The sequence below is a fragment of the Neurospora crassa genome, linkage group I (assembly GCF_000182925.2).
Source record: "Neurospora crassa OR74A linkage group I, whole genome shotgun sequence".
Lineage (NCBI taxonomy): Eukaryota > Fungi > Ascomycota > Sordariomycetes > Sordariales > Sordariaceae > Neurospora > Neurospora crassa.
Window position 1 is genome coordinate 8485297 of NC_026501.1, and position 21050 is coordinate 8506346.

At 52.4% G+C, this 21050-nt stretch overlaps 5 protein-coding genes and 1 non-coding gene across 8 annotated transcripts; 2 read left to right on the forward strand and 4 right to left on the reverse strand.

The window, feature by feature from the left end:
* Positions 1–28: 28 nt before the first annotated feature.
* On the reverse strand, positions 29–5890 carry NCU02994 (hypothetical protein). Its single transcript, XM_960287.2, has 5 exons — positions 4591–5890; positions 4366–4461; positions 3650–4299; positions 3475–3598; positions 29–3422 (listed from the first exon to the last, which is right to left on the reverse strand). The coding sequence occupies exons 1-5, from the start codon at positions 5072–5074 to the stop codon at positions 463–465; spliced, it is 4314 nt and encodes a 1437-aa protein (XP_965380.2). The 5' UTR covers positions 5075–5890; the 3' UTR covers positions 29–462.
* Positions 5891–7784: 1894 nt separating this feature from the next.
* Positions 7785–8738, forward strand: NCU14045. Its single transcript, XR_897797.1, has 2 exons — positions 7785–8431; positions 8505–8738. It is a non-coding gene; the product is annotated as a ncrg91 (non-coding RNA).
* A 982-nt stretch (positions 8739–9720) lies between these two features.
* On the reverse strand, positions 9721–10717 carry NCU02991 (hypothetical protein; the record flags this gene model as incomplete). The annotated part of the gene is made up of 1 exon (XM_960284.2): positions 9721–10717. The coding sequence occupies one exon, from the start codon at positions 10715–10717 to the stop codon at positions 9905–9907; it is 813 nt and encodes a 270-aa protein (XP_965377.1). The 3' UTR covers positions 9721–9904.
* A 721-nt stretch (positions 10718–11438) lies between these two features.
* Positions 11439–13678, reverse strand: NCU02990 (the record flags this gene model as incomplete). 3 transcript variants are annotated; one of them, XM_011394751.1, is made up of 3 exons in its annotated part: positions 11513–12944; positions 13014–13117; positions 13196–13573. In XM_011394751.1, 3 exons carry the CDS (start codon positions 13571–13573, stop codon positions 11513–11515), a joined length of 1914 nt encoding a protein of 637 aa, XP_011393053.1. The 3 variants fall into 3 exon arrangements, with proteins under 3 accessions (XP_011393052.1, XP_011393054.1, XP_011393053.1); XM_011394750.1 differs by having other exon boundaries at positions 11439–13111; positions 13196–13678; XM_011394752.1 differs by having other exon boundaries at positions 11446–13064; positions 13196–13678.
* A 175-nt stretch (positions 13679–13853) lies between these two features.
* NCU02989 (hypothetical protein) lies at positions 13854–15942 on the forward strand. The gene is made up of 4 exons (XM_960282.3): positions 13854–14275; positions 14365–15031; positions 15097–15694; positions 15754–15942. Exons 1-4 carry the CDS (start codon positions 14002–14004, stop codon positions 15877–15879), a joined length of 1665 nt encoding a protein of 554 aa, XP_965375.3. The 5' UTR covers positions 13854–14001; the 3' UTR covers positions 15880–15942.
* Positions 15943–16116: 174 nt separating this feature from the next.
* On the reverse strand, positions 16117–20317 carry NCU02988 (hypothetical protein). Its single transcript, XM_960281.3, has one exon. It carries the CDS (start codon positions 19824–19826, stop codon positions 16608–16610), a length of 3219 nt encoding a protein of 1072 aa, XP_965374.1. The 5' UTR covers positions 19827–20317; the 3' UTR covers positions 16117–16607.
* Between the last annotated feature and the right edge of the window lie 733 nt (positions 20318–21050).

Genomic DNA, 21050 nt, shown 5'->3' on the forward strand with positions numbered 1-21050 from the left:
CATTCTTGTTTTGGGCGCTGGGCTTATGTCGGTTCATAGGTATATAAAATCGCACACCCACGGCTGCTTGCTTTGCTGATTTCCGCACGCGAAGCCTACCAATCACCTCCTAGAAATCTCTCTCAACCCACTCGTCGTGTATGTTTCTAGGCTCTCAGTCCGTAACCAGTAAAATGATAATGTCCCTAAGCTCGGAAATGTACGCGTGTACTCAGTAATCGCATGCATACCACCGCCAATGGGCTTTAGACCAGCAGCAAAACCCCATTAGAAAACCGAGGACGTGGCATGAGACAAGTATTCTAGGCCGTCGTATATACATAGTAAGAAAGTAGAAGAGGGGAGAAGAATGACATGAAAAGGAGCCCATTACATCATTAATCACTTAAATCATCAACCGCATATCAAAATTCATACATCGACATCGTGCATCCTGTCTCAAGTTCTTCTTGTTCTTCCCATCTAATCCGTCTTCATCTCATCCGTTGGCAGTGGTGAGCCTAGTGTCACCTCCGGGCTGCGACGCAGCCTCATCGCTTCCACGTAGCTCGTAGCAGCGGAAGGTGTTCCAGCCGACTGCGGCTCCTTGGATAGGTTCCCATCAGCATTACCCATTTCCTTGTCGATCCTTTCTTCTTGGACCTTCAACGGGACAATCTGATTCTCCAATGTTGGCTCGGTGACAGATGCCTGTCTAGATAAATATGACGAAGAGGGGGGTAGGTATGCCTCTGATGATGGCTGTGGGAGAGGTTCTTGAATTTCTGATCCAGCAATCTCTTGCTCAGACGCGTTCTTGCCAATACTGGCAAGCATTGCTTCGTTCTCCAACACGGAGTCGGCGACTAACTTGAGATTTTGTGCGTCCCTGGCACTGAGGCCTTGCTGTTTAATAGGCTCTGGCTCTGAATGATCTCTTGGTAGGGTGTGTATACGAGGAGGCGGCGGTAGCGCGTGCGCGGACTCTCGGCGCCGATGCATCTCAAGCTCAATATCAAGCTCTTTTCCCTTGTCGGTGCTTGCAGTGGTGGGCGTCTTTGTGGCTAAAGAGTCCTTCCTGGTGGTTGCGCTGCTGCTGCCCGCCGTCTTTGGCGTGGACGGGACGATGACATTCAAAACGCAATCGTCCAGATGCTCGTAGAATTCTTGCGCGGTAGCAAACTGACTTTGGCAGATGCTACATCTGGCACCAACCCCACCGGACCGCCCCCCCGTGGTCAGTATTAACTTTCTACTATTTGGTGGTGTCTGTTCAACGTTGTGCACGGCGGTCAAGTGGCGTTTGAACACATCGGCCCGGTTGAAAGCCTTCTCATATGCCGTCCCAGCTCCAGGACAAAAAGGGCATACCATGGTGCCCTTGTAATGCGTCAGCGCATGTCTGTTTTTGTCATACTTTCTGGCAAATCCCTTAATATGGTACTCGCAGGACTCTATAGGGCACTTCTCGGGTCTTTCTTCCATGTGTGTGAGCATATGTGCCGTGAGATCCTTAAACACTCGGCCGCATTCAGGAATAGGACAACGGTTTCGAGCAGATGAGGTCGCGCTGGGCGGATGTGACGACTCATCGGCTTTCAACCCCGGGTTGGGAGCAAGGAAAACTCCCTGGCCGCCTTGCATTATAAGTTGCGGCGGTCCAGTAGCGCCAAGCCTGTCAATTGAAGGCATTAATAACGGCGGACCATGGTGTGGTTGTGATGGAGGTGGTGGTGGTGGAGGAGCTGGGGCAAGACGTGGTATCTCCAGCACTGGAGCATGTTGTTCAGTCGGTGACATAAAGTCATGCATTGACTTGAAGTCTTGTGTCTCATCTTCACCACTTGAGGCGTCATCCTGATCCTGAATATCGATGGACTGCCGAACCTCACGCATCCAGTCCTTGAGAATCGCCATGGGCGGCCAGTCTCCGCTTGCTTTGCCCCCTCGATGAGGGTTGAAATGCGCTCTCCTCAGATGTGCAGCGGCATTGTAGTAGGCTCCATATCGTTTCTGTGTTACGCATGCCTTACACTTTGCCAATGGAACGACGGGTAACGGAGAGCCTGGCTCGTGCGGTTCCGTGCACACCCACCTCTTAACCAATGCAGCGTGTTTTGCATCGTTGTGCCTCCGAAGTTCATGCTCGCCTCGGAACCCCTCTGGATATTCGTTGCACTTCGTACAGTATACTCTTCGTAACGGTGGCCGCTGGTATGACGATCTGATTCTTGCAGCAGCAATGGGTGATGTTGGGCCTCGGCCACCTGCTCTCATGTATGTCGGGCTTTCAGCAACAGTATGCCGCCTTCCCGCCTCCATCACCTGAGGAGAAGTCAGGATCCGATCTGACTCTCCTGTGAAAACATTGTAGGAAAAAGGCTCCTTCTCTGGTTGGGTTGATATCCTGGAATGCCATGGATTGGCAATCGATCGTGTATCTGGCAGTGGCTTTCTGGCATCTTCCCCCGATCTTGCAATGGGAGGCAGAAGAAATGACCCCGGCTTTGCTGGTGATCTCTGCTTCAGAAACCCATTGAAATAAGATCCTTCTATCTCCCCACTACCAAGATACATCAGAAAGTCCTTGGTGGTTGCGATACCCAGTTCAGCCCACGTACCCCTTTCCAATACAGTGGCTGCGGAAGTCAAGAGCTCGCGGTCACCATGACTCATCTCGATGTCAGACCCGTCAAGCAGCATAGGCGCGGACCAAGTAAATACGCTCACCAGCGCTTTGTACACGGCATGCATGGCAGGAACGCCTTGCTGAGAAGGGGAAGTTATTCGTGATTGCGCCATTCGGTCCACCAACAAAGTCCTCACTACACTGAATATGCATAGTGAGTAGAAAATGGCGAGCCAGCTCCGGGGATCCGGTATTGTAGGTCGCATTGTCTGGGCTTCAAAGGCCTGGAGAAATTGTGTCATGCAGTTGTATAACACACGGAAGCGACCGCACGTGTCCACATCGTCGAAGACCACATGGCTACCAGGGCTCGTCATCTCTCCATGAATTGCGGGTTCCGGCTGCTGGAGGTCGTAGAAAAGCGTTTCACGAAGCAGAAGCTTGGCGCGATATAGGACAGGGTAGGTCGTCACTTCGTGCATCCGTCCGTCTGAGATCGAGCCGCTCAAGTGTAGCAGTTTCCAAAAGTTGTACATGGTCCCATTCAGGTTCCAACTAGAGGCAAGGACGTTTAGAACAGGGGGTGACCGTTCAACGGGTTCCTGAGAGAACGAAGCGAGTGTTGGATTGGCGAGCGGCAGGTTCGAGAGGTCGTCTGTCCACCAAAAGCGATCATTGAAATCCAAATGAGCCTTTACCATGTTGGTGACATCTGGGCCAACAGCGTAACCTCTGTCCAGGAATTCGTTCATGCTGCGGCGAATAGCAAGAGGAGAAGTCATGGGCGTCTGCATCTGTCTGGGTGACAGATAGGCTGGAAGATCGATCAGCAGTTGAGGTATCACGTATGGCAGTATTCCACGTACCTGGAAGCATGATGTCGGTGAGGTTACTCAGCGATCCTCGAAAACACCCAAGGGCCGCCCAAAAATCATTATTCGGAGAGCTTGCGATGTCGGGGCAGAACGCACAGGGATCATTGGAATCGCACTGTACAAGTTAGTCGATAGTTCCGTGGATCGCAAGGGGAAATTTACTCACGCTCTTCTTCATCGTTCTACACCGTAGACAGGGCCCATTTTCCCTCAGAAGTCGAAGCTCTCCTATGGACTCCAATCGTGGCTGGCCTACTCGGCTGCGCTTCAGGGGCGGAAGTAACGGGTCAACCTCGGAGTCAACCGAGCCTCTAGGAGGTCCAGGAGGCTTCTCCGGAACAAAAGAATAGCTCTTAAGGGCTTCGCGGTGATCCTTTGGTTGGCTACTCGTTGCCAGGGGAGCAAGCTGAAGGCCCGAGTTAGGACGAGGGAGGTGGTGATATGAAGAGGGTGGTTTGTGATATTCTCCATTATAGCTCGCACTCAACGGCTCAGGGAAGATCATGGGCGGGGTGCCACCAAAGGAGAGACCTGAGTCCCTCTTGTACACGGCCGCGTGCTCTTTAACATGCTGGTCCCGGTCATCTGGATGAGGATATCCGTAGATGTAATGTGTGCAACGTTCATCCCAGCACTTGTGGGAGTGGTGTTGACGGAAAGCCAGTGGCAAGCTGTCGCGCAACCGAACAGCTTTGCAGACGGGATCGTAATGTGACAAATTCCTGTCCAGCCAAGCGGCATACCCTTCCGGTGCTTGGTCGCGATAGAACGCGTACTTGAGCACGTCAACGAATCTGGGGTCACCGAGATCGACGCCTAGTGGCAACACAGATGGGTTTAGAACAGATTCAAGACAAAACGGGCGGGACGATGGTGACCTACCGTGCTCGAGACATGCACTTTCGATACATTCGCACTGATACTGAAGTGATCTCGCTTCCTCGATGTCAGACAAGACGGGAATCTTGTCAGACAATACTGTTTACGGCGCCATCAGCACGGGTGGCGCTTGGGTCGGTCCCACAAACCGGGACGAGAAGCTAATAAAACATGACGGGATAATGGATGTAATGAGATGAAGAAGGGCAGAGGGGCGGAAAGGCTCACGATTCTCGTCGGCATATGCGCGCAGGACACGGTACTTATGGCGCAACATGTCAAGCTCCACCTTGATGTTGGGCCCATATTTCTGAGGAAGAAGAGCGGCCAGCTTGGCCTGGATCTCGGCTTGTTGGTCGAGTAAGTGCTTGATGGCGGGATCCAGGGATGGGCCATAGGGCACAGAAGAAGGTGGCGGCGCAGATGGATGAGGATGGGCGTGGGTGTGGGCGTGAGGATGTGCGTGACTGTGAGGATGAGCCACCTGTTGAGATGCAGCTACGGAGGCTGCAACGGAGCCGGGGCCGGTACCGGTAGCCGGACTGTGCCCGGGGCCGGGACCAGAGCCCAGAGGTGGTGCAAGAACCGATGGTGGAGGTGGGGGCGGCGGCGCAGTTAATGAGTTACGATGGTCCGGGCGCGAGAGGGCCGGCGACTGGACCGGTTGCGCTGGCGCCGGAGGCGGAGGGGGTGCGATATGTTCGGTGGCCATGGCGCGTGTGGATGAACAATAGCGTTGGGATTGGGGCCGGCGCTAAAGATGACGGCCGACCAGGTCGCACTGCCGTGTGCGCAAGAGATGAGGCGAGCAAGATTGAGAAAGCCTCCAGACCCGACGACAACAACAGTGATAGTGACGGGCTGGCGCGCCCAACAAGCAAAGCGGTGCGAGACAGAAAAAAAATACCGAGCACACCGAAATCCCGTCTGGATGAAGTCCCCTCTGAATACTGCCGATGGCCCTGGGCAACCAGTGTTGCACCAGCTTCAGCTTGAAAGCCCACCAGCGAACTTTTTCCAATCTTCACGCATCAACAAGGGCCTTTGTGAGTTGAATTGCGCAACATGGTAGAGACGAGACGAAGGGCTGTGACGGACGGCGGCTTGTGGAAGCTGGGGTGTTTGGGCAGCCAGCTGCGTTGCATTACAAGGACATTCTGCTGGCGCGGACGTCGGGGCGGTACGGGGTGCAGTGGTTGACGGCAGTCGGTGCTGTACGGGAGACTGAGGAAGGAATTCAGCGGATGGGCCGATGGGGAAGCGGATGGGGAAGCGGGGAGGCGGAGATAGGTGACGGGGAGGCGCGACAACGGGGGTCCTGGCCGATGGAGAAAAGTGGAGGATTTTGTTGGGTGAATGTTCGGTGCGGTGCCGTATGGGTTTTCCGGAACTGATGTGCGTGGGCGGGTTGAAGGAAAGCTCGCTGCAGGGCCTCGGGCTGCTCAGCCTCAGGCAACGGAGATGGTTCCGCCTTGTTGGGGAGAGCACCCAAAAATCGATGTGGACGAGTCCCCACGGGGGACAGGACGACAAATGTAGAATGACTTTTTTTTTTTTTTTTTTTTTTTTTTTTTTTTTTTTTTTTTTTTTTTTTTTTTCCCGGATGACGAGCCACTAGCCAGTGCGGTGGGATGGAAGTCAAGCGGGATGTGCGAGTCCAGTCTCCCGCACTTTCATATGGCTTGTCTGCCTGCCTGTCCCGGAGAACTGCACTACTACCAAGGTAGGGTAGATGGATGATCACAAGTCTTGAGCGGGAAGGTAGTGACCGCGGGCTGAGCTGATGGATGCCCTGGGGCTGTCAAGGTCCGAACGCTGCTGACAAGTCTTGTTCTCTCTTGGCTGTGACTGCCGCCGGCGCTTGTTTCTACCTCAGACTGTCTGGGCTTCCATTTGGAAGGTACCTTGTCTCAAAAGATGGGTCTTTCCTTGCTCCCCATGAAGAGCTTTTCCTGGGTGCCCGTGTAAACCGAGTGACAGGCAATTGTACGAGGGGGAAGGAACAGAGAGAAAGAACGTAGGGTAGTTAGAATGTGGGAAGAGCACTCATTGGAAAGCTCTCAAAGGTATGGTAGGTACGTTTGACATGATTCACTGCGATAAGGACTACACTATCAACTCAACGGCGTTTCATCAGCCCCAGGTTTCTTGCGGCCACCTTCAGCCAATGGAGGAGTCGGAGGATGTGAAGACGTCGCAAGCTTTCCTCTCGGATCCTGGGCTTCATGTTCCTTGACAACCAGATCAGCGCTGTGGTCTGCAGGTAGACATGCATCCAAGCTGCCGACTATTTGACAGCTAGGCACAGCTGGAGGGTTCTGGCCGCAGCCAGAGCTTCAGGTTTTTCTAGCTGATATGGCGAGAATCATCAGGCCACCCGACCAAGACCTGTTGACTCGGACCTAGTAACGAGTCTAAGGCACTTCTTATTTTTCCGTCTTTTTCCTTCTTCAACGCCTGCCTCTACTCCTATCCTGTCATCCTGTGCGTAAATCTCCGTCCTCTGGAGGACACGGCTACTGTCGGACTGGATGCTCAAGTCAAATCCTCCAGCTCAGCTTGGACGCGCATGCGTATGCCACCACCATATCCACTCACTCCCTGATCCATCCATCCCGCTGCACAGCTCACTGCATGTCTGCAAGTGCAGTCCACTACACATGCACATGTATATTACACCTGAGCTCTCAAAACGACAAATGGGATTTCCACTCGGCTAGGCACTTCCTCCGCATGGAACCCCCCTTCGGCGGGAGAATCAGAGCCGGTCAAAATCGACTGGACGCCTCAACGCTCTGGGAGTGAGAGAAAGAGTCGCGAAGTGAAAATGGAACTCGCCGTGATAGGGCTTGCTCACGGAGCCTTGCCGCATCTGGGCTAGCCTACTCTGTACATGTGCTGATCTTAGCGAGGTCTCGACGACCGTTGAAAGCGTTCCGCCCGGGCCATGTCCGGCGGGGGGGGGCAAGCTCATTCTCCCGCCAAGGGAGTGGCCAACCATCCAATCAATGACCAGCGTCATTTGGCATTGGGGATGGGAGGTGGATGCCAGCCGTAGTGCAGAACTCCACTCATCCCTTTAGCGGTGAAAATGTTACATTTCAGCGCGGTAGGGATTAGCAGCCAATAGGTGGCTCCCCTTTCTAGCGGGTGACATTTTGCGGCCTTTAGATACTTGAAGTGGACATGCTGACTCACGCTTGCTTGGCGACGTTGGCAAGTCGCTGAGGAGTCGCGGCTGGTAGACTGTGGGGGCCGCTAAAATGTAACATTTTCACCGTTAAAGGGATGGAGCTTGCTGTGGGGTAAGAGCTCCGCTTCCCGCTCAGTCCCGCTCCCCGCCGTCTTCACCATTGCTTTCATGTGTGACGGAAGGCCCACTGCAACACAACATTATGCTCCATTTCAGCCAGGCAGTCACAGCCTCTACGCGCCTCTTGCCAACCAATGCCAACGTTTGTGTCTCTTCGTTCAAGTTGTCTGTTCTCACGACAGACGCCATTTGCACTGGAGAGAAACGGGTCGGTCTCCGTCTGTCATGACTTCCCGCTGCCAGCTGGCCGGCCATATCGGCGTCTGACTTGCCCGCGCCTTCAAGACGGCACGTCAACAGAGCTATGCAAGTGTCGAAAGCTACGACTTTGACGAATTTCAAGCCCGCTCTCTCAAGACAAGTTGTTGGCTCCTTCGCTCGACGCCTAGTCTGAATAGGGGAGACGCATGTAACCCATGGTGCACGTCGCATCGGTACAGACGATTACGCATGAGAATAAGAAGCGGTACGGCGGGTTGGAAACTAGGTACCTACCTCTCAACTGATGGGATATGGGTTGGGCGGACAACAGGATGGGTTGTAGGTGGTGATGTTGAAAGGCTTACAGCATGAACTCTTCTCACTTAGACCCATGGAGAACCGTCAACAGCATCGACACTAGGAAACTCTCTCATCGATGGCGACTCTCGTCTTCCGCAACGCAAGTCTCAGCTGGTCCCAGGACACCAGTATCCTCGGCACTTCTCGGACTGCCGTGCTTCAACGGCGTGACATCGGCCCATCCTTGAGCAATATGTACAGTGTACCGCTACCTTGCGAGCCTCCATGGTCACATTGAGTTGAGGAGCTGAGTTCCGATACTGGCCAGATCCCACCGAGCAGACTTGGTTCGAGAAGAAACGAACATGTGGATTCTCCCAAGTTATCCGCAAGCGTTCATCTAGATTTCTACAAAGTATTTTCCACCACATCCAACATCATGAACGCCAAAAAGACCGGTCATGAGCAAAGGTAGCCAACTTCACACACAAATACTCAACCCGAGACTGCAGCTAGCTCAAATTGCAAGTGAACCTAGCGAGTGTGGTCTATGATCATCCTGCACAGACCTAAATGGCCCATATCCTATCCAAGAAACCTTATTGAATCGCGGTCCTTTACAGACATCCATCCAAGGCGGACGGCCAAGAAGTCTTATCATACGGGAGTGTTATACATACTCCATCCTTACGATCCTGATTGGCACTTTGGAGACAATAGACAATGTCCCTGTTTATCCCAACCACCCCATTCGTTCTCCAACAACACCACGAGCATTCGCTGCGTGAAGTGGTACGAGCTCAACGGTCTTTCAGTTCGGACATAATGGGTGGCATGGGCTGTTTGACAAGGCTTCTTTTCGTTAATGCTCTGGGAGCCAATAGGGCCGGTGCGGTTGGTTGGCGCCTTGTGCACCTGATAGGTGCGCTCACCTGGTGACCTTGTCTTTGCGAGCCTCTTGAGACTTTATTACATGATGTACAGCGAGATGATCTCATTGTCAGCCTTGTTGAGTTGATGAGGGTGTATGTTTCGTGACTTCATTGTTCTATGTTGTTTGGCTCTCGGGTAAGGAGCATGTCAACGGCGTCCATTGCAATGGCCTCATCTACCAACGGACGGCACATTAGTTGGATGCGATACGCATGTCCACCTTCTTATTACTCGCTCGTCTTATCGACATGATCTTCGAGTTACCATCTACATATCGCCTTTGTATTGAAAATGTAGCCACGACCACTGAGTGAATGTGTTAACCATTCATCTGAGCAGGTTCTTCAACTCGTTTACTTGTATCTTCCTGCTTGTAAAGGGGTGGGTTCCACTTAGCGCGATGGCTTAACAAGTTCCCATTCAAGAACTCACATTCCTCTTGGGAAAACCTACCTGCACTCCACGGTTTCCTATGTACAGGTGCTTGGGCTATAACTTCAGATGTCCTTACTTATAAGTAACAACCACCACTGTCCTGCCACTCATAATCTAGTATTCCGAGCTTGATAGTGCTGAATCCACATACCAAAGCAATGATTAGATTTCATCTCAAATTATGACCTTATTATCAACTAGACGTGCTGACCCCAACCCCGGTCACCTCCCACCCTCAGTCATGTAACTTCATCACCAGGCACCAGATAACATTGCAAACTAGCCACTTTTGCAGTGATTTTGATGCTTCAAAATGTCATAATCTTATTCCTGATGTTCTTGAATAATATAGTAGATTGGCTAGAAGGCTCTCCCTAACTCTTGCAGTGGTGGTGCCGTCGTCGTTGCCGTGGCAACCCTTCTACGCTTGGGACCCTCTTTTGAGGCATCACGAGCTTCCAGAATCGCTTCTACCCGTGCAAATCTATTGTTACCCCCTTCTTTAACCTTCCTTTTACCCCTGGGCTTCATTGAGTCTAGTTGAGTCTGTAAATATTGAATCTGGTGATCTTTTGCAGCGAGCTCAGCGTTCTTGATATCCAGGGACTTGGCTGCCTTGGTGTAAAGAGTCCTGATATTACGGTTAAGATCAGATATCTCGTTGTGAATGCCTTCTAGCATATCCCTGGACTTCTGGGGAGTCTTGAATATATTATTGGCCTCAGATATCTCGTCCCTGGGTGGCGTTTTAGGTGGTGATGGCTGGGTTGGTAAGGCACCGTCATCAACAGAACCTCTGACTCTGGCTGACTCGAGTGGCTTGGAAAGCTTGGTCTTGATATCGGGATTTCTTGCTAGGAAGCGATCGATCCAACGGGCGCCCAGCTTGTCATTGTCACCTCCTCTTTTCAATATCGACGTCGCGATCCCTGATACTTGACGACGGTTGGGAGCCCGGCCAGCCTTCTCTTCATCCAATATCCATTTGCACAAGAAGGATTCTTGGGCGGGGGACAGCCGTTGTTGGGGTATTTTGGCTGCACGAAGGGAGGGAGTGCCTCGCATGCGGTCGGAGATGGTGGATTGGGGTACGCCGTACTTCTTGGCTGCTGCACGCTGGGAAAGTCCATTACGGACCTCAGAGATCGCTTGATCGAGCAAAGACGAAGCCATCGCAATAGGAACGAGTCAAATCGAGGGTGTTTTGGTCGAGTTGTTGTTGTTGAAAGAATGAGGGTATCTGGTTGTATGGGGAAATGGCGGTGTGGGGAATGCGACCGAGGGAGGGGGGGGGGTGACCGGGGTTGGGGTCGCGACGTGTAGCTCCATGTTCCAAGAGCCTTTCATGAAAAGTTACCAAGATTCAGACCAGTTCTGCGATTCAAGAAGTGAAACATATCATCAAGAAGATAAGTAGAAAATTATGTTGGGATCCACCACATTGTTGACACCGTACTTAGCTGCTCTTCTAGATGTGTCTGGCTGTTACTCAGTCGCCCATGCATTATCGCACCTGTTCACACCCGGTTTGGCTAACTCTTAGACTCGGGCTGGTCAACTTCTAGCCTCTGCTAGTGTCAATGTGGGGCCGAAGAGGTATTCTTTTCTTACGCATAGTGAGTGTCTTTTTTTTTTTTTCCCCTCTGAACTTGGCTTGGGAAGGTCATGGTTCTCGGTCTATGCTGATGATGCCTTTGCAGGAGGTTCGAAGCATGGCATTTGGCCACAGTTGGGCCTCCTTTCGAACGGACAAAAAAATGTCGGCTTGGCTCTCGATGGTACTGGCAGTGCTACATGCTTCGTTGACAGATACACTTAAGAGGTGAGACGAAATTTCCGGCCTGTTTCGACTCTGAGTTTTCCTCGATATTGAGCGATGAGTTAGGACTGTAAGGTATATTGCACTGACGATGTGACTGAAACCCATGATATTGATATGTGCTAACCAAGGTACCTCTAGGTACTTGTTCATAATTCCATGGACTTGTCGAGCGCTTCCTGCAGCATGGAGATCACTTCGACATAGAACTCCTGACAGAACTTCTCGCTCTGCAACCCTTCGATGTTGATGAAACTCTCCAGACACCGCGTTACCGCCGAGGTGTATTCTGGTCCCGCTTCTGCGAGAACCGCGCCCTCGAATTCCTTACCAAGTTTGTGTTTCTCCATGTAGTCATTCAAACTCATCGCTGCAATGTTGTTGTTTACGGTGTCGCTAGTAGATTGCCCTGCTTCAGGTGTAGCAGCACCCTGCTCGTCTGATGGTGACTTCATGTCCAACTCGTTGATTACCCGCCCAAGAATAATCTGTATCAAGATCAGGCCAAAGGAGAAGACGGTTGTTTCTCTTTTTCGGGATCTTGGTATGAAACCAGTTGTCCGGGGCATTGCAGAGGAAGCGGCGGACAACGGCATTGACTTCTTGATAAAAGGGCGGTAAGGAAACCCAGATGAGAAATTGGAGTCTAAGGGCTCATCTTCAAGGCGGAACCAGATATCGTCGAGTGTGATGATCCTCGGCAGCCATGGGGTACTGTAGAGGTGAAGGATGTTGACGGCAATGCTGACGGCTAGTTGAAGCTGGTCCTGGAATTCTAGCCAAAGCAGAGGTTCGCTACTGCTCTGCTGAAGACGAGCATCATGTATTCGGTTGAGTAGTTGCCGCAAGGTCAAACTAGATGGCAAATCGCTCGGTTGCCAGCGAAGAATAGGGGGAGCCTCGGGTATGTGTTGGCCTTTCGACATCAGCGGCGTTGGCGCGTACAGTCCAAACCGGCGCTCAGGATCTTCACGATCCATAATATTTCCATAAAATACCCGCCCATGCTCCGTAGCAGGATATTTCTCATGCCTTCGAATGAGCTGACATATCCCATCAACAGAACTCGGCGCCGATGTCTTGAAGCAGCCCGCGGTCATGTGTTTAGGTTCGATGATTGTATCCAAAGAACCTTTGATCAATGCGTTGACTGCCTTCTCCTTACTCGCTATCCTCTTCGCAGCATGCGCTACTAGTGTTTGATATCCTCGCTTTTTCGAACCTTCAGGGAACCGTTGGGTGTTTTCTGATTGCCCCTTTTGTTGTGGTGATTGTCTCGAAGTGTTAGTTGATGATGAACGGATGTTGAGTGTCCTTGGTACGTGGCCGTCGGCTTTACGACTACCGAGACTGACGATACTAATCGAGAGATTATGCCAGCGCGATAGTTCTGCCGTAGACCCAACTGATATTGAGCCATTTGTATACAGCTCCAACGACACTAAAAAATCCAAATCCTTGACCATTTCATCCTCAGTACTGCCGGGATCCATCTCCAAAGGTCTTGGGTTGAGCTTGAAGCATGCATCGTGTGGTCTTGTACAGCAGGCTGCTGTAGCTCCATCGAGAGCATTGGAGAGACTTTGTGAAATACCTCGCAATAGCTGGGTGAAGCGTCACTGAGAGCGATACCGTCGGTGAGGCTCTAACCCTTTGTTGAGATCGACAAGCCTGTAGAGGCTTGAGTTTGTCGATTGAATTCTGGCAAGAACCGTGTCATAATCTTCCTTCTTTAGAGTAAAAGCAGTCTTTTCCTATAGTGTTGTAGCGTCCACACCTCTGTTGGAGATTATGGAGAAGGAGCGTAGGTTTCTTTGATGTATCACACGTACCTTGAGGTCTGGGCCAAGTCCTAGCTTTATCGCCAGCTCGTCTGCCAGTTTCTTCAGATTCTGTATTCCACTTTCGATGGATGAATACGACTGTCCGAGCCGAAGACGAAGTGCTCGATTGAACTGCTCTCCCTTCCATTCGTGGCCAAAAGGATCCTTCAACATTATGTCAACCTTGCAGGTGGGCGCGATGCCCTGAAGTAGCAATTCGCAAGTGCATGTCAAGATGCAATGCTCGTTCGTCAAATCCGACTCGAGGGCATGGATGAATCGCACGGCGTTCTTATAGGAGGATAGGGCCTTTTTGTAGGTTTGCAAGGTTTGAACCGCAATGGGAAGTACTCCCAGAACGAGACCTGCAACTTCTAGACCTGACATCGCCGGTGATCTATGTTGAACAGTGTGGTGAGGATAGCTGTCAAAATTTGTGATATGTTGTCAGACTCCATGGTTAATGCGCAAGAAGTGACGAGCTTCGCTGAGCAAGGTGCAGAATGCCGACAACCCCTCTTCCACTCTTGTGGCGCCAATAGAGAGCAGTTTGGTCGGGCTTACGGAAATACTAGGCAGCATCCAGCCACTTGAAGAGCTCAACACTGACTGGTAGGTATGGTGTGGAAATTGATGCCTGATTCTTACCTCTAGGCATGAAATAAAGGTCGAAGTCGAGATTTAATTGGAGTACTCCAATACTTCGCGTCCTTGCTTGACGCAGAACCTGTTCAGTAGCGTCCGCTGGCATCTTGCTGTAGAATCCGCGCTTCATCCTCAGTCATTGATTATATATAGAAAAACACTTCTCAAGGATGTCTGAAAACCCTAGGATAGCCCCCCTCGTGGCGTCAATTATCTTGCCCTTCGACAAGCTCATTGCCAAGTTGAACGCCGGCGATGGGCCACACGTATCCGCGGTCAGTTCATTGTTGGGAAGGTTCAAACTGTGGTCAGCCAGCTCAGGAGCACACCGACCTCGAGGAACCCGGTCCCTCGAATTCAAACTTCGAGATGCATCTGCTTTGCAGCGGCACGTCATTTCCCTTCTTGAAGAACTGCATGGCGTTGTTATCAAGATTACTGAAGGTATTACTATCCCAGGAAACGGCGGCTACCTCTTCAAACTTCGATCGTAATGAAGAACGAGACGTACTAACTGTGCAAAATCACCTTAGCCTTGGACTTATCGACTGACCGCTCAACAGCTGAGGTTTTGAGGATTCATAAGTGCAATGAAGCATTTGATGACGAGCTTACTGAGTACTTTTCCCGGAACGATCGTCAAGATGGATTCGTTTTCGATGAGCTCTTAGATGACAGCAAACACATCATTGATCGGCTACTTCGGCTTTCTCTTATAATCCGGAATCCTACACCCCACAACCATTTCTTGTCAAGACAAGCGGCGGAGGTCATTCAATATTCCGAGCCTTTTGATATCCATCATGTACACGAAAAGTTCCCCAAGCTCGCACGAGAAGTAGCGGAGCGACTAGGGAAGTCTTTGTCGGTTCGACGCCAGTACTTTCGGTATCGAGAGGAGCATTTCCACAGGCTTGCAGATGGCCTACCTGGTTCCGAGACCGAGCTATTGGACCCTCATGAGCAAGCCACAACCATTGCATCCCCAATACCGAACCATCTGGAAACAGTCAAAACATGCGATATATCTTTTGACGACATTGACGGTAGATCCGAACTGTCGGCAACCTCGTATGCGGCGTCGGAAGTCAACTCAGATCAGCTACGAGTACCGCCAATGCCCAGCGGATACGCCAATGGACCCATCAAGTGCCCGTTCTGCCACTCAATAATCCAGATAGGTAGTCGACGCGACTGGAAGTACGGCAAGCCCCTACCCCTTTCTACATCCACGTAATCTCAGTATCGATATTAACAAAGTGAAGAAAGCATATCTTCAGGGACCTTCAACCTTATGCCTGCTTAGCTCATACATGCTCTGCAGCAAGCAAACTGTATGGGCGTCGCAAGGATTGGTCAAAACACATGTACCTTGAGCATTGGACGCTTTGGAAATGTCCATCCGGCTGCCACAAGTACATGCATTCAGCTGAGAAATTCCAGCAGCATATCTCGTCCGCTCACAAGGATGAGTTATCCGAACACCATACCGGAAGCCTTGCCCGTCTTTGCAGCGTGTCTGATCCTGCTCAAGCCCGTGGGCCATGCATTTTCTGCGACCATCATCTGGCGTCGGACAAGCTGTACATCTCACACGTGGCATTGCACCTCGAGCAGCTTGCTCTGTTTGCTCTTCCCTCGGTTGACTATGATCAAGATGAAGATGACGATGGGTTTGAGGAAGGTGACAAACAGGTTGACGATGACAAGACCGATGACACCAACTGCGAACCTGAGCAAGAAGTAAGCGAAGATAATAATAGCGACTCTGGCGACTCTAGTGTGCACGACCACGTCAATGATGATCATATTGACCATGGTGTGCATAAACTCTATGAGGGAAGGCACGTCAAATGGTACTGCGTAAGTACACCGTTTAACCCCACCAACATGCTTTTCCGTCATCTAACGGGCTTCAATAGTGTTATTGCAGATACGGCCCTTTACCTTGTCATTTGGACGAATTTTGTCCAGATTGTCGGCACCAGAGATGTTCTAAGTGTACAGTTACTACCATCGACTACAGTAGAGCCCATAGTTTTAGATAGATGACCTTCGCATTGCCTTACAAGGCCCTGCTAGCCTACATAAAGACCACCTTATATTCCCGATGAGGAGCCGCGGCCTCTGGCGTGGCATGACCTCTCGAGATACCTCAAGTCATCGTGTATTTGACCTGATCTCTTGGGACACTCACCACTTCTGGTAAGACCCGTTTGGCTTGGTTGTATGAACTCTGGGATAATGTGCCGTTCTCACTTTGCAGCAAAAGGCATATCCACATATTTGAAGATTACTATTTCATAATACGGGTAGTATGGAAACATAAAGGTCGTAAAGTAGCAAAGGAAATGTCATGTCCAACCAAAAGCTCGTCAATAACCCCACTTGGTAACATGCGAGACTCTACAGATTTACCTGAAGACGCAAGGAAAGAAGTCAGGAAAACGAAAGGATAACGGAGAGTGACTCTGTAAGAAACCAACATCCCAGCATCAACTCATCAACGTCCACTTCTTGTATGTTGTCCACATTTGCAATCTGGTTGCCGAACAATATATATACGAGTTCCTGCCACTTATTACGATTTGTCGGAGACAAAGTTAAGAAGATCAACAAAAGAAATATCAATCGTTCATCTAGAACTGTCCGCTATCCAAAATTCCCCTGTTACTACTGTCCATCGAGAACCAGAGTTAGAACTATATAAACACCTTCACCAGAAACAGGAACAAAACCCAAAATTCACCCTTCCCCCTCAATCAACAAAACAACCTCAACAAAGACTATCAGTATCCAACACCATATCAATAAACCCCACCCTCTCCCCGTCCATTTCCCTCTGCCTCTTCATCTCCCTCTCCCTGGCCGCCAAGCTGGTGCTGGGTTTCCTCGCATACCCCCTCAGCATGCGGAACCCAGACCCGCAATTTCTGCCCTCCTCCACAACGGCATGCACATCCGCAATCATCTTGCCGGCCTCGCGCATGGCTTCGCCGGGGGTGACCATGTCGGCCAAGCGAAGCTCGCCAGCGGCCTTCTCCATCTCCGCGCGCAGGAGCCAGCGCTCCCAGCTCCAGCTGGCGGCGATGCCAGTGATGGCGGCGACGTTGTCGGTGGATCCGAAAACCATGGCTTCGAGCTCGAGGGTCTTGGGGTCTTCTCCGGATGAGGAGGAGGAGTGAGCAAGGTCGATGCCGCTGTCGCTGTCCTTGAAGGGCCTAGGAGGGGGGAGGCCCGGGGTCTCAGCCTTGGGGGGCGGAGGGGGCGGCTTGGTAGAGTGGCTAGGGCCCATGGGCATGCACATCCAAGCGCGACGGATGTCGTCGAACCCGGCGCGGCGGAGGCGGGCCATGAAGGACCGCGTGGGGTTGGGGTCGTAGCCGAGCGTCTGCAGGGCAAAGCCGAACTCGACGGCCTTGGCGTTGCCGAGTGGGCCGGCGTTCATGATGTCCGCGTCGAGAACAGAGAACTCGAGGTAGCCACCAGGCTTGAGCACGCGCATGCACTCCTTCAGGCAGGCGTCCCACTCGTCTGCGCCGTTCTCACCAAAAAGCTTGAGCACGGCGTGCAGCTCCCGCGCGGAGATGAGGTCGAACTGGTTGTCGGAGAAGGGGAGCTTACCGAGGCGCTCGACGGCGACTTGCCGGTGGTTGGGAGGGCCGCGGATATTGCTGTTGCTCAGCTGACGGAGCGTCTTGGTGGTGACGGTGTAGATCTTGGTGTTGGGGTACTGGAGCGCGCAGTGCCAGGCCCAGTCACAGGCACCCTGGCCGGCAAGGTCGAGGATGCGAGCACGGTCGCGGCTGACGCCGTCGGCGCCGGGGGCGAAGCGGCTCTGGCGTGCGAGGCGCTTGGCTACGGGTGCGCAGATGAGACGGCCCCCGTTGAGAAGCTTGGTGGCGGCGACGTGCCAGGTGGCCATGTTCATCTGACTGCGGGCCTCGGCCTCCTTCTCCGCACGGAGCTTCTCAGGGTCATCGACAAGGACGTCATCACCACGAACCACGTTGGCGCTCATGCGCTTCTTGGCTGACTGAGGAACGACAGACAGCTGGAACTTACCAAGGAGCTGGTTGCGGTGAGCATCCTTGAGGGCGACACGCTGAGCTTGAAGTGCCTCAAAGCGTGGTTGGCGGTTGATGAAGACATCGGTGGGGCAGGTCTTAACGGCGGCATCGGTAAAAGCGCGGTAGAAGGCATTCTCCATGCGCACCAACTTGGAAGGAAGGGACTTGGGAACGGTCTCCTTGACGGTGATTTCGGAGAAGCGAACAGATTTCTTTTGCTTCGTCTCGGACTCGACAACGGTTTCCTTGGCTGGCTCTTCTGTCTTTTCCTCCACCGTCACTTCCGCCTCCGCCTCTAGCCCCTCAATGCCGAGCTTGAGGTGTTCATGGACTTCAGTCTCATCGGAGAAGCCAACGACGCCTTGGAGATAAGCTCTCTGGGCCATCAACCAAAGCTCAGTGCGTTCGATGTGGGAGAGAGAAGTCGATTGTTGTTCGGCAACATACTTGGCGTCATAATCGTCAACAATCTCGTTAGCGACAATCTCGTTGCCGACCATGGGGGAAAAGGTCTCCTCGGCGATCAGTTCCAGGGCGGGTTCCCCAGATCCCGCAGCAGGCATCCTGACCGCAGTGACTGGGGTGGCCTCGACCCGAACCGCTGTCGGCAGCTCTTCCGGGTTCAATCCCGCGGGAACCTCAACTACGCGTTCGACAATGTTGGAAGGGCCATCGTCAAGGTGAAGCGGCCGAGAAGGTGGTGGGGGCGTGGTGTTGGGGGCGTTTTGCCAAGGGATCTTGTAGAAGTTCTCGGCAGTGGTCGAAGTAGGGGGTTGATGTGGGTAAGGTTCCTCTGCTTGGCTACCCATGTTCCATGTGCGCCGGGTTGCTGAAGAGAGCTCCGAGAAGAAACCACCAGGGGAAGGGATCTCGAGCCTGCTAAGCTCAGCAAGGGACCGACGTTGACCGGAGGGGGCCCGGTTGAGGCTGGTCATCAACCGAGGAAGTTGGCGAGTCTGGGACATTTCTCGAGACATCATCTCCTGGGGCACTTCGATAACCTGCTCCGGGGTCGGTGTCTCGTCATATTCCGACTCGTGGTTGGAGGAAAGGGCCTGGAGTGTCTCCAATGCGCCGGGCTGGAGACGAACTCCTGACCAGTCCTCATCAACATTGTCCCGGGCTCCGATCAAGGGGGTTGGCGGCGCGGACATGGCAGCCATCTCCTCCGAGTTGATGCTGCCATCAAGGGAAGGGGGTGCGGAGACGTTGGGAATCTCCTGGATTTGCCGTAGCTCCATCAATGACTTGACAGCTGGGGACATGGCAATAGCGGATGGCGGTGTTGGTGGAATGGGCGAAGTCATGTTCTTTTTCGCATCCGCCTGGACATCGGCTGGGATGACCAGACGGGACAGGGACAGTCTTTGACCGATTGAAGCTCTCGATGACCTCCGTAGACTCCTCCTCGAACTCATGTGGCGGCCAATACCATTTGCTTGCAGCATCTCCTTGCGCTGCGGTTCCTCATCCGAAATGTCATAAAGGTCGTCAAATTCCGTCACATCAGTCATGGCGCTTGATCGTTTATTATTCCATGCTCCCGAAGAAGGGTTGGAAGATGAAGTCTCTGAACTTGTGTCGTCGGCATCCGTGTCCGGCCCGCGGTAGCTCGAAATGCACGACGGTGTTGCCGGCAGGATCGGGGCGGCAAGGAAATGGAGGCCCCGTGGCGTAGGGAAATGGTCACTCAAGGGAGAAAAAGGGGCAAGCCACTGCTCGATCTTTTGGTTGACTGGCCAGTTGCTGCTGCTGCTGTTGTTGTTCTGGATGTTGAAGTGTCTCCTTTGCTCCTGCTGCGGTGTCTCGGTATCGGTCTGTTCAGGTTCCTCCATTATAGGATTAAGAGTCCGGGCCATCCTCCGCCTGCCCTGCGGGGAGGGTGGCCGGTATGTAGTGCTGGGCAAAATCAGAAGGTCCGACATGATGTTGGTGTCGTGGTAATATGGGGTCGCTCTGATATTGATTAAAAAGTCTGGAAATAGAGCTGACCGGGAAAATGGAATGACGCCGGCGTCGATGCGAATGCAACAGTAAGACGAAGAGTATGGAAATGGGGGGTTAAACGATGGACCGGCTTCGGTCAACGAAGCTCTATTCCTGTATTGGCGCAGAAAGGTATAAGAAGAGAATGGAGATCTAAACAGGACTGCTCAACGCAGCCGGTCTGGGCCACGCGATATTATAAAAGACAAAAAGATGGATGGATGGTCAGGTGCGTGATGGCGACGGCAGGGTCCACTTGGACTGTCTGTCCGCTGATTCCCACCACAGCGGCTAGCACGCTCTCTAGCACCATATGAAAGCCGGATTCCCGCTGATATTGCCCCATGTCCTCCCATATTGCGCCGCCGTTGTCGCCTGTTGACGTGACTCTGGCGGCCGGGCCCTGGCAGTCGGCGAGACTTGGCTTCGCTCTTCCCAGTGTCTCACAGGACGAGCTTGGGGTTGGGCAGCACCAAGAATTCGAGATAGCCGGTTGACGAGGGTGGGAGAAAACTGTGCGACCGAATCAGGTTGCGCAGAAGGTCGACCAAGAAGAATCCGGCGAACCAAGCGTGCCATGACAAGACAAGGCGCGCGCCAATGGGGCCTGTTCATCGACAGCGTTGCAGAGAATACGACCAATGACATGGTAGGGAGCGACGCCGGCACCCAGCTGGGCGCTTAAAATATCGAGCCATCCTCCATGATTGGGTTTCTCTCCTATCCTCCACCAGATTCTGCTAGTGCAGACTCCAAACGGGTACACTCTCCAACCTCTAGGATTCCCAAACAGGTCAGCATGAATGATTGCATTGAAGATGGGGAACCGCAGACGGTGAAGGGTTGCAGACACCGCAAAATCGTAAAGCAACGAAAGCCACGCTAGGTAACACGGCCCCTTGCATTCGTGATCTACAAACCTAGAGATCGACGTAACCCTGGATCCCGTTGATGGTGCAGCCGAGGATCACTGAGAGGAACTGAGGCGGTGTCGTGAAAAGCTCGAATTGTTGGCCTGGGAGGAAAAAAAAAAAGAAAAAAAAGTAAATCTCGATCGACAGATATTACCCCTTCCCATCAATCGAATGGGAGCTTCGGGAGATCACTCCACCATGATGTTGAATCGGCGCATTCGGGATACAGTAGAGAGGTCATACTTTGAT